This window comes from Leptinotarsa decemlineata, unplaced genomic scaffold (genome assembly GCF_025532065.1).
Source record: "Leptinotarsa decemlineata unplaced genomic scaffold, Ldec_3_MD MMD2_tig00026328_RagTag_RagTag, whole genome shotgun sequence".
In the NCBI taxonomy this organism is placed as follows: Eukaryota; Metazoa; Arthropoda; class Insecta; order Coleoptera; family Chrysomelidae; genus Leptinotarsa; species Leptinotarsa decemlineata.
This window is the reverse complement of record NW_027412688.1, coordinates 33,503,337-33,521,869: the sequence shown is the minus strand read 5'-3', so window position 1 is coordinate 33,521,869 and position 18,533 is coordinate 33,503,337. Positions and strand designations below refer to the sequence as shown.

General features: G+C 33.9%; 1 protein-coding gene across 1 annotated transcript; it reads left to right on the top strand.

Moving 5' to 3' along the window:
- The first annotated feature begins 368 nt into the window (after positions 1 to 368).
- On the top strand, positions 369 to 16,660 carry LOC111506696 (very long chain fatty acid elongase AAEL008004). Its single transcript, XM_023161862.2, has 6 exons — positions 369 to 527; positions 1,216 to 1,403; positions 4,578 to 4,709; positions 9,085 to 9,327; positions 16,231 to 16,407; positions 16,457 to 16,660. Exons 1-5 carry the CDS (start codon positions 467 to 469, stop codon positions 16,402 to 16,404), a joined length of 798 nt encoding a protein of 265 aa, XP_023017630.1. The 5' UTR covers positions 369 to 466; the 3' UTR covers positions 16,405 to 16,407; positions 16,457 to 16,660.
- Positions 16,661 to 18,533: the final 1,873 nt, after the last annotated feature.

Here is an 18,533-nt window from a genome sequence, read left to right as displayed (position 1 = left end):
TCGTGGAATGATTTAGAACTTTCTAGAGTGCTAAAAACAAGAACTATTTCCTCACAAATAGGGAAAAGTGAGCTACCACATCATATAAAGGCATTGATCGTTCCATAATGATCAGAGATGTTCCAAGATTATGTCGTACGTCCCACACTTCCAGTCCTAACACCTCTAAAAGCACACCCTTCAAGTAAAAACAATATTATATCAACAAAGCGAGAAGAACTATAGAAATACTTTATAATAAAAAATGCCTAAATACTTGAGGACTCACCATGATTAGAAATAAGCATATCAGTTTTTATATCATCGAATTTTCCTTTACCTGTTTTGAATATGCATGTTGTACTTTTTAATATTTATTTCGCTTCAACAATAGAATTAATTTGCTCACGTTCAGTTGTGAAGCAACCATAGATCGAATTCCGTTCTTGTTTGTCAAGTTTACTTTCGAAAAACAAGCTATCATAATATGGCGTTGGTACTGAAAAAAATTTATACAGGATATCATTGGCTTATTTATGAAAATACTGGTGAGTAGCTGAAGCTTATAATATTCATTGAAATGAAGTCAAAAAGATTTTGAATGAATTTTTCATTGAAATTATGAAATTGAACTTATTGAAAAAAAATATGGAACTGCTAATCACTCAGGATTAAACCAGTTTTGGATAGATAATCGAAAGATTCATCAAACGAGGTATCACAAGATCCCCATTTATTGAAACTTATAGCATTTTCTCTCAGCAGCATTCATTAAATTGGAAGCTTTTTTATGTAAATTATATCCGACCTTGATGTATAGTTCTATACAAGAGTTCAGAAGGGGAGAACTTTTTCACGTTCTTATTGTGTGAAAGTATACATCAATGGAAATTGAAGTTCATTCATGAAGTGTAATTTATTATACACAGCTCTTACTACTACTGATTTTTTTCAAAAACATCTCTCGTGGAGAAATCATTGTTTTTTTGATATTCTTGTCCAAGTCTTCTCCCCAAGGCAATCAGTTACGAAGCCGCCTTAGGGAGCCTCATATGTCTTGATTGAGTTCTTTGTCTATCCAATAGATGGCATATGCGCAAGACGGATCAACGTAAGACGTGTCTAAAACTACATCATCACTTATGATGACGTAGTTTTAATCATCTCCTGGCGATTCTAATTCTGGCTAGGAGAATATTTAGCATTGAAATAAAATGTATATTCTTTCTATTTCAGATCCCAGGGCTGAAAACTACATAGAAACTTCTGTTTCATTTCTTGTGGGATTCATTTTTCTTTATCATTCCGTAATCAGGTACATCGGACCCAAACTGATGAAGGAGAGAAAGCCTTTCAATATTACGAATATTCTGATGATATATAATGTTCTGCAAATTTTGGTGAATGTATGGTTCATGATCAAGGTAATTATTTTTTTCGGCTTATTCACTCAATAAGCACAATTCTAAAAATCTTACAATAAAGTGTTGTTTGAATCCAGAAGAATCTATAATAATAAATGCGGAAGTCACTCATTTAACACTCATTCATGTCTGTTTCTCAGTACTGGTGAGTTCTAGGAACCTGAAATTTGGTGTATAGGTGCTTCATAGGCATTAGATATGCAATAGGGAAAGATTTTTGAATACTCCAACTTGAGCGCTCCCCGTGGGGATAAAAGGGGAGCATTAACATATGGAAATAACCTTTTCATCACTGTTTCTTTGTGCCGGTATATTTTCGGAGGCTAGAAGTGTGTGTTTTATATTCCAGATATGTGATTAAAAAAAATTTTCGAATAGTTCAAGTAAGATGCCAGCTGCAGGGGTAAGAAGCTTTAATAAAATTGTCTTTAATATATCCTCCATCTTTTCTATCCATATTTGTCTTATATAGTGTCAACATCAGGTGACCATGCGTACAACAATAGTGATATTCTTAGCTTGATAATCAAAAACTTCAGTAGTGAAGATGTTTATCATACCCTAAAGAAATCAAAGCCTAAATTCACTGCGGGACCTGTTCATATTCCAGCATTCATCATTGAATATTGTGCCACAGCTCTGGTTGAACCACTAACAACTCTAATCAATATATGCCTGAAAACATTAACTGTACCATCAATATAGAAAACGTCGAAAGTCTGCCAATTTCCAAAAAAGGATAAAAAGTAAGATGAAAAATCACTGACCAATTTCTATCATATGCAAAACTTCGAGGTGAAGAAATACAAGTGTCGGGGGAGGTTAAATATCTGGGAGTAATCCTAGATTCCAAACTGACCTGGAACCAACACTTGGACAGGATAAAGAGGAAAGCGGAGGTAGCACTGATGCTCGCCAGACGCACCTATGGAAAAACATGGGGACTAAAACCAGACATGGTATATTGGCTATACACGATGGTGGTTAAACCCATGATAACATACACATCTCTGGTCTGGTGGCCAAAGGTGAAGCAGGCGACCGCCATCAACAAACTAGGCAAGGTGCAAAGACGTGCATGTTTGGGAATGACGGGAGCAATGAAAACTACCCCAACAGCTGCACTGGAGATACTCCTGAATCTACCTCCTTTACACTTTGCGATAATGGGGGAAGCCAGGATGGGCCAATTCAGACTAGAAAACTCACCGAACTACAGAAGATCGGACCGAACAGAAATTTGGGAACAAGTGGAGGAGCACATATTGAATATGTGCACGGACCACATGACACCGAAGTACACCTTCAACACAAACTTCACGGCCAAAATCATAAGCCATGAAGAGTGGAAGACCAGTAGTCATCCCGAAAACATGTTTGGAAAAAACACCTGGTATACAGATGGATCGAAGACCAAACATGGAACGGGAGCTGGAATATACCAAGTGGATAGAAATCTAAACTAGAGCTATCCGCCAGGACTATACACATTCGTATTTCAGGCGGAAGTGTATGATATCTTGCACTGTACAAGGCTTATTAAATTGAGACCTCAAAGAAATGAGCGGATCAATATGTTTACAGACAGCAAGAGCGCACTAAGGGCTCTGACAAACCCGAAGGTGACATCTAAACTGGTCTGGGAATGCCATGAAGAACCGAATGAACTGGGGGTATCAAAATCACTGGTACGAAACCAGATTAGGATATGGACCAATAAGAAGCACACAGAGTACTGGACAAAATCACCTGGCAACAAACACCGGTCATTGTCCGCTCAGAGAACACCTGAATAAAATGGGGCTGTACAATGGAGACCTCAGCTGCAGATTATGCAACGAAGGGATAGAAACAGCTCTACACATCTTATGCGAATGTGAGGCCCTGAATCACAGGAGGCAGGCAATATATGGACGTATGAAATTACGTCCAGAAGAATATGACGAACATCCAACACGGAACCTGTACAAACTAGTACAGGAAATGAGACTGATGGAATGCGTGTCATGAGAAGATGGGAGAACAAACGCAATAAGCCCAAGAGGCTGCAGTGTTTTCTAGAGACTTGGACTAAATGGACAAGTCAGACAGCTCCCAAGGAACGAAAAAAAAAAATCTATTGTCATGTCAGCAACATTATTAGCCCCAATCAACACGGTTTCATGAAAGGGCGTTCCACCACCACCAATCTTGAAACAGTCACTCAATGTATTGCAGAGGGTATTGATTGTCAGTCTCAGACTGATGTCATCTACAATGATTTTTCTAAAGCGTTCGACAGACTTGACCATAGTATCCTGCTGAACAAGCTTTCGACTTTTGGGTTATCCAATGACTAAATTACAAAGTTCAAATCGAATTTTCACAGCCGTAAACAGTACGTCCAACTCAATGGCCTCAAGTCTATCGAATATGTAGCCACATCCGGTATACCACAAGGATCAAACCTAGCACCCCTACTATTCAATACGTTCATTAATGATATCGGAGATGAGATTGATGTCAATTTCCTTTAATACGACTCGTATTGGTATTGATTCCAATGATTTACATCTCAAATATTTCCCAAAATCGGATATATCTTCCCAGGGGTGTATTTTAGGTAAAGAACATTCTTCATCAATTTGATATCTTTTTTTTTCGTAGTATTCAAAAATGATAGGATAGTGTATGGTTTCCATTTGAAAAAATCGTGTTTCATCAGTTTTCTCGATGTTATGTTTTAGGTGGAAATTTCAACCACCCTGTGAATTATTTTCGATAATGCGATGGACCTGTTCATGACTTTATGCTTGAGGTGTGTTCCTGTGAAATTTTACATTTTCACCTGTTACTGTCTACGAGTTATGATTTTTTCGGAGTGGTGCTGTAACTGTCAAATTTTTCTGAAAAAAGTGAATATCTCGAAAACTAACAAATTTGGGTAAAGGCATTGTTATACAAAGTGGGCTTGTTTTTGGGTTTTATTTTGAATCGTTCTCCATATATCCCTAACGAAAGCTCTTCGTGAAAGCCCCTGTATTCACATCCACATTCCAATTCAATAAAATCAATAATGACCTACTCTTATGTGAATCTGAATATTCATTACCTCTACAAACATTAAACATCAATAATTGAAATGTACATATATTTCCTTACGCACAGTATAATCTGAATTTTTATTTGTTTTAGCATTCCTACATATTTCGAAAAATTCATCATGAATGCATACCAATAGACTTTTCTACGAATGAACAATCGTTACTGGAATTATCAGCTGTTCGACATTTCTTTTGGTTGAAAATGTTTGATTGCTTGGAAACGGTAAGACCGATTCATCATAAATATATGCCATTTTCTATTTTCACGTGTATATTTTCTTCCACGGTAACATTTCACCTCAAAAACCTCAAAAATACTTGTATTCAACTCCTCATAAGTGCAATAGTTTAGTGAATCGTTTTCCAGAAAAAGATTCTGAGGAGAATTCAGAACGAATATTCCTACCCGAAACTTCGAAGTACAGCGGGAGAATATTGACATTGTTTCATATATTAGGTTGTGAGGATTTCTGTCAATCACATTTCCGTGTGAATTCACTGTTCATATATTTGAAAGTAGTTGTTCAAAATGTATTTTAACTTTCACTTTCTGATGATAACTATAATATTAGTTTTCATCATTATAATCAGAAATTTTCAATTGTAACTACGGAAACTCTATCTCGACCACTCTGTTAAGGTGGTTGTCCTGATTCACTTCAAGGTGTGAGAAGGGGCCATTGGTTTTGTTACATTGGAGAGTGCTCCCGAATGTATCGGGGCTTCGAGAAAATATTATTATGTGTTAGGTATATATAGTGTTTGTGAAAAAAAATACAAAGGTTACAAGACAAAATTTCCAATTTCAAGAGAAAAGATTCTTCGTGAAACGTTATCCCTCACGAAGAACGAACAATAACAAGCCTTGATAATATCATCTGAGATAATGACGAAACATCAACCTTTGGTGATTATATATACAGGGTTCAACAAAAAAGTATGTCAAAATTGAACAACATTTTCTGGGGTCAAAAATAACTCGATTCGTTATAACTTATTTCAATGCAAATATGCATACAAAAAAGTTACAGCCATTGAAAAGTACAAAATAAAAATCTATTTTTATCTATATTGCATGAACATTTTTTAATGGAAATCAATTTATGACTTACTTATCGTATTAAAATTTCTTTTCATATGAAACCCCAAAATCTTTTTAGCCCATGAAAATTTTAGGGTAGTATTGAACCCCTAAAACACTCAAAATATTACTACGCCTTAAAAATGAATCGAAATCGTTGCACTGTCTGTTCAATACATCATTTTTGAATTTTTTTTGTCAATCAGCACTTTTTCGAAAGTCACTTTTTATCCTTTGAAAATTCTTCAGTTAGTTGTTTAACAATTATTGTAGTTTCCACAGATGAATAACAAACATATGCTTCAATAATAACATTCTATCATTTGTGACACCATTGGTTTGACACATCATTTTTGAATTTTGTTTTACCCCGTTGCACTTTTTCGAAAATCCAGTGTTTATCGAGATTCGACAAAAATTTGAGTAACAAAAAATAGGTTACAATAACTGAGTACTCATTTTATCTGCAGCTACAAATAAAATGGGTAATAAAATGTTGTTAAACGGTTTCATTAAAAAAAAAGATAATAATGTTATCCTAGGTAGTAGTCATCTCACCTCTCTCCTCATCAATCTACGGTATTGATAAAAATTATAAAATCGTTAGGCGTAGCGTAACTCAGGTTACGCTACGTCCAACGAAGAGTGGTATGATGACTGCTACCTAGGACCTTCCGAATTATTTTTTAGTTTTCAGTACATCATCTACATCATTATCATCTTTTTTTTTCAATAAAACCGTTCAACATAATTTTCTTTGTTCATTTTATTTTCAAGTTTTCAGTGTCTGATTTTGTTAATGAATTCTCATTCTGTTGAGTTCACTTAGTGCAGTATTATCAAATCAAATCAACATGAACCTTATTGTCGAAGATGATATATCATTGAGAAAGTGTTACTGTTCTAAGAAATATTAGATACAAAACTCAATAGATATTGTCGAAGATAAAATATCATAGTGAAAGTTTTATTATTTTAAAGAATATAAGTTATACAAATTAAAAGTAGTATTTGAAATTTGAACATTTGGTGATTTCAGAATTTTGGGGTGAAAAAGTAGTCAGAAAGTAATAATATATATGCTACATATTGAAATAAATAATAATAATAATGAATATTCTCATGCAACACATAAATGTAAGTATAAGAATATAAAAACTATAAAGCATAAAAATATAAAAGTGGATGCATGGAAAATAAAAGTAAGTATCAACTTCGTAAACATTCTCAACTATACAGTTCAGAGCTAAATGTAAACATCGAACAAAAAGTTAAAGAAGTAACATAGTTTAAATACCAGTAGTAACTGAAACACAATAAATAAAACTAATTGTTTATGTAATTCAAATTTCTGTCTGAATAGAATTCGTCTGAAGAATGAAAGGCCTTTGAAATCAGAAGCTTTTTTGCAGACTTTATAAATTTAGTAGTACATGCCTTTGATCTCAATTGGCAAATAGTTAAACATTTTTTTCCATTATACATGAAAGATCTCTCAATTTTTGATGATATTGGAATCGGTAAACCTATATTGAGCTTATTTCTGGTATTTCGTCGTGGTGCAGCGAAAATTTCCGTCCTATATTTTTTTTGCATCAGACATGCCATTTCCAATATGAGTATGGAAGGCAAGGTCAAGATTTTATGCCTTCTGAATGAAGGTCGACAGAAATCCCTAAATCCAACTCTACACAAATTTTCTATCTACTCTTTTTTGTAGTACAAACACCCTATCAAACATGTATTGGCAACAAGTTCCCCAAAAACAGATGGGAATCAATGAGAGCAAAGTACACATTTATTGCCACATTAGTGCCCAATTCAATGGCTGATACTGTGACTGCAAAGCATACTGATGAAATTTTCTTACATAGGTTATTTATGTGACCTTCAAAATCCAAATTTTTATCAATTTGTAATCCCAGAACCGATCCCTGTGTAACACCACAAGTAACTGTCTGGAGATAGGATATGTTGTCTGGGAGTTTGACTTTCTGAGTACGTTTTGACAGGTATTACAAGGTGATATGTAATCAGCCATTTTGTAACTGCAACCATCTTGAATTCGCTACTTTTTCAAAGTGTACTACTATTCTATCAGTCAAGCCCTGTCATTTGATAACCATATTGAGGTAATTAAGAAATAATATGTAATCCGCCATTTTGTAGCTGCGACTATCTTGATTTTACAATGATACAGAATTTGTTGAATTGTATTGTCATCGAAACTAAATGTGCGTACCAAATTTCAGATCAATCTGTCAACAGGAAGGGGGTCAAACTTCAATTACTAAATATGGCCCAAACAAGCAAACAGGGCAAGCAAAATGAAACCGTTCAAAAATATATTCGAATGTTTGGTATTCCCTAAAATGAATGTTCGAAATTACTTCCATCTTCCTGAATACACATTCGGTACCGAAAATCGAATTTTTCGGAAGACTTTTGACGAAATCGATTTGTATTTTCAATGACTCGATGCATCAGTTGTTCGCCATTATTTCAACAGAATACCCATCCTCTTTCATAAAACTCCAGAAGTAAAAATCAATAGGATTGAGATCGGCCTGGACCAGTAATTGGTACATCAGGGCTACTTTCAATCCAACATCTAGAGAACAGACTGAAAATATTTTCCCTAACTTTACCGTTTTCAAGTATTCTGGTAAAACCACAAAAGTTTCAGAACTTCATTTAGATTCTAGGTTGAGTTGGCAAGTTCACATAAATTATATTTGCAAGAGAATTAACACCAGTTTTTACGCATTGGTACAACTTAAAAAAGGTTATGAATGCTTTTGTGGGGGGAGGGTATTAACATCAGTCGCGCATTCATCATGAAGGTAGCTTTATCATTGAATACAATACTAATAATGAAATTGATTGTTTTCAGCTACGCTTCAGTCACAAAATCCCATCTAGTAATCTTCATCCAGTAATTCTTGAATGGTTGTTGAGTGAGGGATGCAACTGCTGTTTCTTCAATATTCTTTAAATTCTAAAATTTCTTCATCGTTTGTATCCCGTAAAGTACTACTATCAATAGAAAGAAATAATCGTCTGTTTGGTATATATATATATATATATATATATATATATATATATATATATATATATATATATATATATATATATATATATATATATTTATTTTTATGGGCTAAACTGATTCCGCGGTCAAATATGAAAATGATTCTCTTACTGAAAAAAAGTTTCAGATTCATTTTCATAACAAAATATTGAGCAGTTCATCAAATATTGAAAAAGTCGATTTTGTACTTTCCAAGGGCTGTAATTTTTTTATGTGCACATTTGCATCAATGTATATTAAATCGAGTACAATTGTTGACCTACCTTTTTGTTACACCCTGTATATTGATGTTTCAATTATAGTGAAATCAATGTATCAATGTTCCATATGCAAATTGAAGTGAATAAAAATAAATAGAAAGGAATATAGTATAGAGAAAACGTTGAATTTAAACAGCCCTTTTATCCTCACCTCTTTTCTTTTCAGGTATTTTTTGTCCTCCGCAAAAGTTTTCGACAAGTGTCATTCCTACATTTATACCACCATTCTGGGATGGTTATTGCTCTATGGCTTGCAACAAGATCATATGGTGGAGGACACTCTTTAATTATAGGGGCTTTGAATACTATTGTACACGCTGTAATGTTCTTCTACTATCTTCTAACGAGTATTGATCCTTCTTGGAAAAAAAGTATAGCGTTCAAGCGTAGTTTGACCCAAATGCAAATAGTAGGTATATTTTGTCTTGGAATGGAATCATTGAGTTTTGATAAAAAATTGCACAATTCATTGAATATATATATATATATATATATATATATATATATATATATATATAGATTTTGCTTAAGAAATGATGTCAAATGGCGTCTACAAAATAGGTCACGTGATTTCCTTAACCTGTCAAAATTGACATTTAAAAAAAGAAACATCGAAAAATGACATTATTCTTCGAAATATCCAAAAATATGAAAGGATAAAAACATTTTCTTTTGTAATTTTATACCCACACACCACAAACCCATAATAAGTATTTTATATTTTCACTATTTTTCCGCACTCCTGCTTTTTCTACTTATCAAAATTTAAGTACACCTGTACTAAATCATTTATTTTAACTAAACTCGTAACCGAATTTTTTTTTGTAATATAATAATATTTCAAGAGCCTCTTTGATGTTAAAAACAAATTTTGAAAAATAAAAGTTGTCAAACTTGATGCAAAGTTCACCTAGTTTCAACGGGGCTTTCAAAACTATACAGTACTTGAGTTTTTTAATGAGCAAATGGCCTCACAATATGAATTAGAACAAAACGGAACATTAGGAAACATCATTTCGTGATTCTTGAAGCCCATTCAATAAAAGAAAAAAACTCATAGTATTTACATTTACCTACTCCGCTAACAACACTAATTTAAAAAAACTGGGTAGGCTGTGAAAAAATATGAAACTACATAATGTGTTTTAGAAAACGTCACTGTCACTGAATAAATTAATGCCCGTTAGTTCAATGTAATGTATGAAAATTAAAATAATATGTTATCTTTACAAGAAAAAATTGAAATTGTGCTAATTTGTGGTGAAAACACATTGCATCGACAAGTGGCTGATATTTTTAACGCAAAACATCCTGGTAGACATGTACAGCAATCCACTGTAAGTAGGATTTTAAAAAAATTTAAACTGACTGGTTCAGTTGAAAATACTTTTAAAAAACGTATTACCAATATTGTAGATAGAACTGGCGTTAAAAGAGAAAGCGTAAGAGCAATTTTACATAAAAATAAATTCAAACCCTACAAACCCAAATTTATAAATACCTTAAAGGAAAGAGATTTCGATGTTCGACTAGATTTCTCTTTCTGGTACCAAGGAGAAGTAGAATTAAACAGAAAATTTCCTTACAAAATCCTATGGACCGACGAAGCTACCTTCACATCGAACGGCGTAGTCAGTTCCCAGAATTGTAGGTGGTGGGCTCAGGAAAATCCTCATTTTGTGATAGAATGTCGGGACCAATATTTATTTAAAACAAATGTGTGGTGCGGTGTTTTAAATAATCAGGTAATGGGACCATTCTTTTTTAGACACAATTTAACTTCTCAGGATTATTTGCAATTTCTAAATACTGAGATCAGTGATATAGTAGACAATATGCCGGTTGAAATAAGACACAGTCTGTGGTATCAATGTGACGGGGCTCCTATTAATAGTTCAATACAAGTCACAGAGAAACTATTAGAAATGTTTAGGGGCAAAGTTATTGGGCGAAATATGGAGCAAAAATGGCCGCCTAGGTCGCCAGATTTAACCCCACTAGATTTTTTCTTGTGGGGTTACTTAAAACAAATCGTTTATAAACAAAGACCTTTTCGTGACGTGAATCACCTAGAAACTGTTATTAGAAACTCTATTTTAAAGAAGAAGGACAATTATCTGCATAGAACGCGATGGAAGACATACAGAAATGTAGTGTATTTAATGTCGTGAGTCTTTTTTTCGTGTTTTTTTGCTATTAGGTATAGGTACATGTTTATTTTCAGTTCCTTTTAATTAAGATTAAATTCTACTGTATTTTTTGTTAAAAAAACAATAAACACTCTAAGATATTGTTTCCTAATGTTCCGTTTTGTTCTAATTCATATTGTGAGGCCATTTGCTCATTGAAAAACTCAAGTATTGTATAGTTTGGAAAGCCCAGTTGAAACTAGATGAACTTTGCATCAAGTTTGACAATTTTTATTTTTCAAAATTTGTTTTTAACATCAAAGAGGCTCTTAAAATATTATTATATTACAAAAAAAGAAATTCGGTGACGAGTTTAGTTAAAATAAATGATTTAGTACAGGTGTGCTTAAATTTTGATAAGTAGAAAAAGCAGGAATGCGGAAAAATAGTGAAAATATAAAATACTTATTATGGGTTTGAAACTTGGTGTGTGGGTATAAAATTACAAAAGAAAATGTTTTTATCCTTTGATATTTTTGGATATTTTGAAGAATAATGTCATTTTTCGATGTTTCTTTTTTTAAATGTCAATTTTGACAGGTTAAGGAAATCACGTGACCTATTTTGTAGACGCCATTTGACATCATTCCTTAAGCAAAATCTACTGCCAAAATCAAATTTCACATAAAACGATAAATAAAAAAGTTTCCCATTTGATGCGGACTTTATCGGTGACACTGTATATATGTGTATATATATATATATATATATATATATATATATATATATATATATATATATATATATATTCAACAAGTGAAGACGATGAAATCTTCCCTTAAGAAGACACCGTCTGCATGGTCGGCAGAAGACTCAGTACACGAATTTCAAAGATAAACGAGGCTTCCTAGAGAAGCCGAACGAGATTCGTCCTCTGTCTGTCACTGTAGCTTTCACTGCAAGGTAACTAGTTGACACCAGAATCCAAAACATTGATATTCGTGAATTGAGTATTTTCTCTAACCCGGAGGTGGGTTTTCATGTGGAGAGATATTGTCTTCGCTAACTCAGGTTTGTTTTCCATGGAGAATGGAGTTCAACAATGCGTTCGTGCTTTGTTTGATGGTGGTTGACAATGTTGCATAGTGAATTTCATCAGTTCAGACTTTCATTATCTGATATAGATATGATTTGAAATCTTTGAAATAACAAATAAAAATGAAAATTGAAAAGGAAAACTGAAAATAACGATTATATTTAAAAAAACTGGAAGGAATCACAATGAAATGAAAAAATTAGCAAATAATTTAAAATTGTACAATCAAAATGAAATAAAAATTGAAAATTCAAGAGATTTCAAGCCAAGTTACTTCACGACATTTCGATTGTTAGTACCTACAATCGTCCGAGAGATGACTCATTACACAGGTCTGCAAAAAACTTTTTTTCTACACCCGTACTCTAACAATACACTTATATGACCATAATCCGTTTCATAATGATATCCATTATGATACAGATTTTTCATAACGATACAGATTATCAACCAATAGAAACCCATAATTTTTCAATCAAGAATCCTGTTCCTTTGTTTGTCCTAACCTTTGTTTGTTTGTTTGTCTAACCTAAGTAACTAATTGCTTTATTTGTCAAAATCAGTTTTCATATTACCTACCTATATTATCAAAATTTCTGAAAACAGCGATATAGAAAGAATACCATCGACTCCAATATTTTTAAAATATCAGATTAATTACAGTTGTTATATTCAATATAAATATAATTAGAATCTTTATAGTTTTCATATATCCATGATAATACCATTAAGTTTGTGTTTTTTTTTAAATATGAGTTAATTACTGTAAATGTGTTCAATACAAATATAATATTTATAGTTTTTCATTATTTATCGGGTTTAGAAAAAATAGCGTATGCAACTCTCATGTAATGGTTATTAATACACTCGCATATACCATACAAAACTCGCCTTCGGCTCGTTTCGTATCCCGGTTAATGCTCGTGTCTTAATAACCATCATTACATGATCGTTGCATAATATACTATTAAAAATTCGTTTTGATTTCGTTAACTGATCTCAATGTAGTTTTTTGGCCTGATTTCAAAAATGACTTTTGTTTTTATCCACGACGTAAGGTTTGCCTACAAAATAATTATGAAATAATTGAAAAAATACAAAAAAACGAGGAATTGTGGATTTACTTCTATTATTTTAACATGAAGTAAAAACAAAAAACAATACTACATAGCTAAACTAAGCATAATAGTGATACACAACTGTTTGCAAAGTGACTATAAGTCTTTGTAAAAACGTTTTCTTTTTTCGTCAAAGCTCCTTTCGGTACTTTTTCGGCTGTGTTCTTGTGAATTTTCCCTTTTTACCATCCATCATGTTAAGATTCCACCGACCTTGGTATCTGCGTTCCATTTTTTTTAAGTCTTGATGGAACCGTTCTCCTTGTTCCTCACTTACAGCCCCTAGATTTTCGGGAAAGTAGTCCAGATGTGAGTGAAGGAAATGGACTTTGACACTCATGTTGCAGCCCAACATTTTGTAATTTTGTATCAGTTCAGCAACCAAAGTTTTGTAGTTTGGGTCTTTTTTGTTTCCAAAGAAAGCCTGTCATAACAGATTTGAATGAGTTTCAGTCATTTCCACTTAAGTGACAAAGCTTTCATCGTTTAAAAGTTTTCTCATGCCAGGCCCAACTCCTTTTTCTACTTGAAACTTGAAACAATCTCCTTTTTGCTTTCACAAAATGTTTCATTAGCACCAATTTAATATGTAGTGGTGGAAGTGAGATTTTTTTAGGATACATCAAACTTTGTTTTTCAACAATTTTAACTCCAGGAATACACACTTGCTTGACATAGTGTTGTTTCCTGTCACGGCTATCCCATTTACATAAGGAACATGGAAACTTAGTGTACCCACTTTGTTGACCTAGTAACATTGAAATAACTCTCAAGTCTGCACAAATGGTCCACTTATGATCAGTGTAGCTGAGCTTATCAAGAAAAAATTCAAGATTTTCGTAGCATTCTTTCAAATGGACTGAGTGTCCAACAGGCACAGAAGCATATTGGTTCCCATTGCGAAGAAGTACACCTTTCCAAGTTCTTTTTGATGAATCGATGAAAAGTCTCCATTTCTCTGGTTCCTACGTTATGTTGAATATTTCCATGACGCCGGGTAGGGAAAAGTAGGTCACCCTCTTGTGTTAAAAAAGGGACAAATTCCCTTTCTCTAAATCGGTACCATAAAAATGAAACACCGGAGAAATATGTCTTTCTTTAAGTCTAGACAAACTGACACATACATGCCTTGTTCCAGTAGGAACTGGATTTTCCCAGTTTAGATTCGTTTTGTTATTGAAATAAATAGATTAAAACCGTATTTTATCCTAAATATACACTCACATCGTGTAGTAACTTGTTCATCATAAAAGCTCCATAATTCAGACTCAATTTACCGCTTATATAGGCTATATAATACAGAAACATCGAATCCGTAGCGAACCTAAAGACCTATTTAATAAGAAAATTTCAGGTGAAATGTGTGACTTATCTACTTATCTATTATAGGTGATATAATTTTTTTACTATTTTTTCCGTAATCCGCACACAAAATACTGTTCAAATCACCAGTTAAATATCCTACAATTTTTTCATCGCAGACCTGTGTTATAGGTCATTCGAGTACTTTCACCTATCCCCTCTTCCCCCTCACCGCTTCACCAGTTTAGCGGTAGATGGCCGTTTGGCGTGAGTTGACCATTTTCTGCTTCATTGTAGGTTTCCATGTTTTATCTCTACTGTAGCTTGGCTGAATGCGTCATTGAATAACACGTATGCAGCTTCTTTGAATTTCCTCGTGAACCAGTGTTCTTTCCTGTGGATGATGTCAGCTTGTTGATGGGTCCAAACATACTCCGCTATTCTCGATGTGTGGGTTTCTTGTGTTCGGCAGTTCGAACCTTTAATGGCCTCTTAGTTTCACCGATGTAGGATTTGCCGCACTAACAGGGTATCTGGTAGATGCAATTTTCAGAATCGCAGTATGCTTTTGGTGGCCTGGTTTTCATGAGGGTGCTACGGTTGGTGTTTCCGGATCTAAAGCAGGTTCTGATGTTGTACTTGGACCCAATTCTTCTCACCCTTTCCGATAATCGTCTGTTATAGGAAAGTGCAAGCACTGGTTGTGCTTGCACTTGTGCTTCTATGCGAGGTCCTTGCTGTCTTTTAGCCAAAGGCTGTTCTACCATCACTTTGGAATAACCAATTCGTTGAAGATGTTTTTACATGATGCCTAGTTCCTTCTTGAGATCTTTTTTCGTATTACAGAGCCCAAAAGCACAGTCTAGTAGAGTCTTGATGATTCCTCTTGTAGTCGATGAATGGTGGTTGGATTCGTGAATCAGATACTGTCCCATGTGAGTGGGTTTTCGGTATACAGATGTTAGTATGGGTCTTTTTCACCAATACGTCTAAGAATGGCAATACATTTTGAAATTTCTGTCTCCATTGTGAAGGTGATGAAAGGTCTTACGCTGTCGTATCTCAACCAGACTCGGGGCTTCTTGTGGGCTTCTTCAACGGTCAGAGTTCCAAAACACAGGCCCACAACATAACATCAAGTGGTCCCAAGCTGAGATCATCCACATGACCTATAAGTAGTGATCTCCGAGAGAAATAAGTCCAGTCATCACCAAAAGACGATTGTGGATACTAACAATTGAAAAGTCGTGAAGTAACTTGGCTTGAAATCTTTTGATTTTTATTTCATTTTAGTTGTTCAATTTTCAATTTTTCGTTATTTTTTTCATTTTATTGTAACTTCTTTCCAGGTTTTATTTTGCTCAATATAATTGTAATTTCCAGCTATTCTTTTTCAGTTCCATTTCCATTTGTTATTTTAGATATTTCAAATCATATCATATTATACAATGGAAGTCTGATCCAATGAAATTCAATGCAATCTTGGTTCAGGCTAGCACCACTAATGACACCTATAACGGGTCAAAACAGCACTGTCTTGTGTTGAATCACGAAAGGTGTGTTTTTGAGCTCTGGTCTCATTTGAATATTCAATAATTAAAAAACGGATACTGATTATCTTGCAGAAAAGTTATCTTATAATTATTAATATTGTCTGTTTCATCAAGGTACAGTTTTTGTATATTATATTCTCCTTTGGGCGTATCCTCATCACTCCTGAATGCCCATATCCAAAGTTACCTTGTTACTTGGTTACCTGTCAAGGCTTTTTCATGATTACTTTGTTCGCCGATTTTTATTGGAAAACCTACATATCAACGAGCAAGAAGGAGAGAAAATGAGAGGTGGTACTGGTAAAAAAAAGTAGTTCACTGATTATCAGATTTTTTCCAGATTGATGACTGATGTGTTCCAGATGTTTCAAGGACTACCAGAGGTTTCCTTGAATAATTTATTTGTAACGTTACGTTGAATGAAATAGCAGGTTTCCATTTTGTGCAAGATTGTACACCAAATTGGTGAATTTTATGCGAATTTTTTTTCATAGAGTCATAGAATCAGTTTATGAAATAAAACTGTATGCTATTTTGAGTAAAAGTTTTTTTTTGCAGTTAATCCCACTATTGATATTTCGGAAACGGTAAGACCTACAAAGTCGGATGAATTGAACAAAAATTTTCTATTTTGGATAACTAGAATGTTCTCTTTTCAGATCGAGAATATCAGTGGTTGTTTTTGAAGTACTTACCGAGAACTAGAATTGAAGATGAACTTTCAATATTGATTCATATTTGTCATGATATGATTGAAATCAGTTTGCAATGCGACGTTTCGTTCAATAGATTTCATCATCAATTTCGTTTTTTTTTTTAAATATGGATCTCTATTTTTTTTAGTCGATTTGTTTAGCCACTGTGCTAACAAATTTTGCTATATGTTACAATGCATGTCCGTATTAAAAAAAAGTTGATAATGAAATCCAATGAACGAAACGTCGCATTGCAGATTGGTTAATATCAGATTATGACAAATATGATACATTATTGGTAGTTCCACTGTCTTTTTTATATCTTTCTCATTAGTCAGTGTGGTATGCTTGAAGACTGGCAGTAAACAAATCTAAAGAAATGAACTTTAAACGTTCAAGCCAGTCTCGAATATACCTACATAGTAGGAATGGACTGACACCTGGCTCATACCACAACGCCCTTTGTGGTATGAGCCAGGGGAATATTTGTTTTCTGATAGGTGTCAGTCCATTCAACCTACTGTGTAGGTAGGTATATCCGAGACTGGCTCGAACATTAAAAGTTCATTTTTTAGATTTGTTGACTGCCTGTCGTCAAACATAGCCCACTGTCTATCTTCCTTATTTATAGGAATCGGGCAAATTTCGGATATGCAGTTGGTTAGTACCTCGTTCAGTAGATGGAGTGACATTTTTGTTGTTCGCTCCAACTTATCACGAGGAATGAAATACTCCGAAACAATTTCGTTTTCGACTTTCAATTATGGAATATCATCGACTTTAGGTCCATGATGGCCACTATCTTGCACTGATGAGGGGCTAATGAGCCTAAAACCGGTCTGCAAGTGTGCCCGTTCCAAAATTGAAGGTCGACTCTTTCAGTTGTATTGCGAATTGCACATACAGGAAATTTTCTGTGAAGATTCCTGCACTGACGCCTGTCGGATATAATCCAACGCCGTTCGTGGTATTAGCCAGTGGAGTAGTTGTTTACTGATAGGCGTCAGTCCATTCAACCTACTGTGTAGGTATATCCGAGATGGGCTTGAACATTTAAAGTTCATTTCTTAAGATTTTTTATATCTTTCAAAATAAAGAAAAAGGAATTTGATAATCCTAGTTTTTGGAGCTCGAAGATTCAATAGTGTAGCAAAACACGTGTAGCGATTTTGTAAACTTTCAAATGAGAATCTCACATTGATTTTCATCAAATATGAGTCAGTTGTATAATAGCTTCAATTCAAATTAAAATAAAAATATTTCGAAAAGGCAACAACACCGTGTGAAATTGAGTCCATTCATCTGTACCAGAATATAATAAAGTCAATAATTCATCAGTTCAGTCAAATATGCAATCAGTTCAGAAGCCTAGAATTGAATTGAAATAATTAAATATTCTGATTTAGTTGATTACAATACTGTGGAATCAAAAGATTTTCAATAGATGCAAATTGACAAGTTGAAGATGAAATTGGTAAATTTTCAGAATTTCATTCATGCCGAAGGATTTGTCGAATGAAGTAGCTGTAAATATGGACATAAATCGTTTGAAAGATGAGAATGAGTACCACTTCGAAGAAGAAATTTTGAAATCTTGGAACAGATTGCCTGACACTACTACCAACTTGACAGATTCAGCAGTGGCTTTGTTGACGAAAGATCAATATTTTGCAAACACAATATTTACCGGTGAAATACCTTCCGTTGACACTAAATCGCCAC

What these genes read in the sequence shown, in the direction of transcription:
- LOC111506696 (XM_023161862.2), top strand. Translation starts at nt 467, where the DNA reads ATGGCGTTGGTACTGAAAAAAATTTATACAGGATATCATTGGCTTATT. An exon ending in GCTTATTTATGAAAATACTG is followed by an intron (nt 528 to 1,215) that starts GTGAGTAGCTGA and finishes TTTCTATTTCAG; the next exon opens with ATCCCAGGGCTGAAAACTAC. An exon ending in GTTTGACCCAAATGCAAATA is followed by an intron (nt 9,328 to 16,230) that starts GTAGGTATATTT and finishes TGTTTCATCAAG; the next exon opens with GTACAGTTTTTGTATATTAT.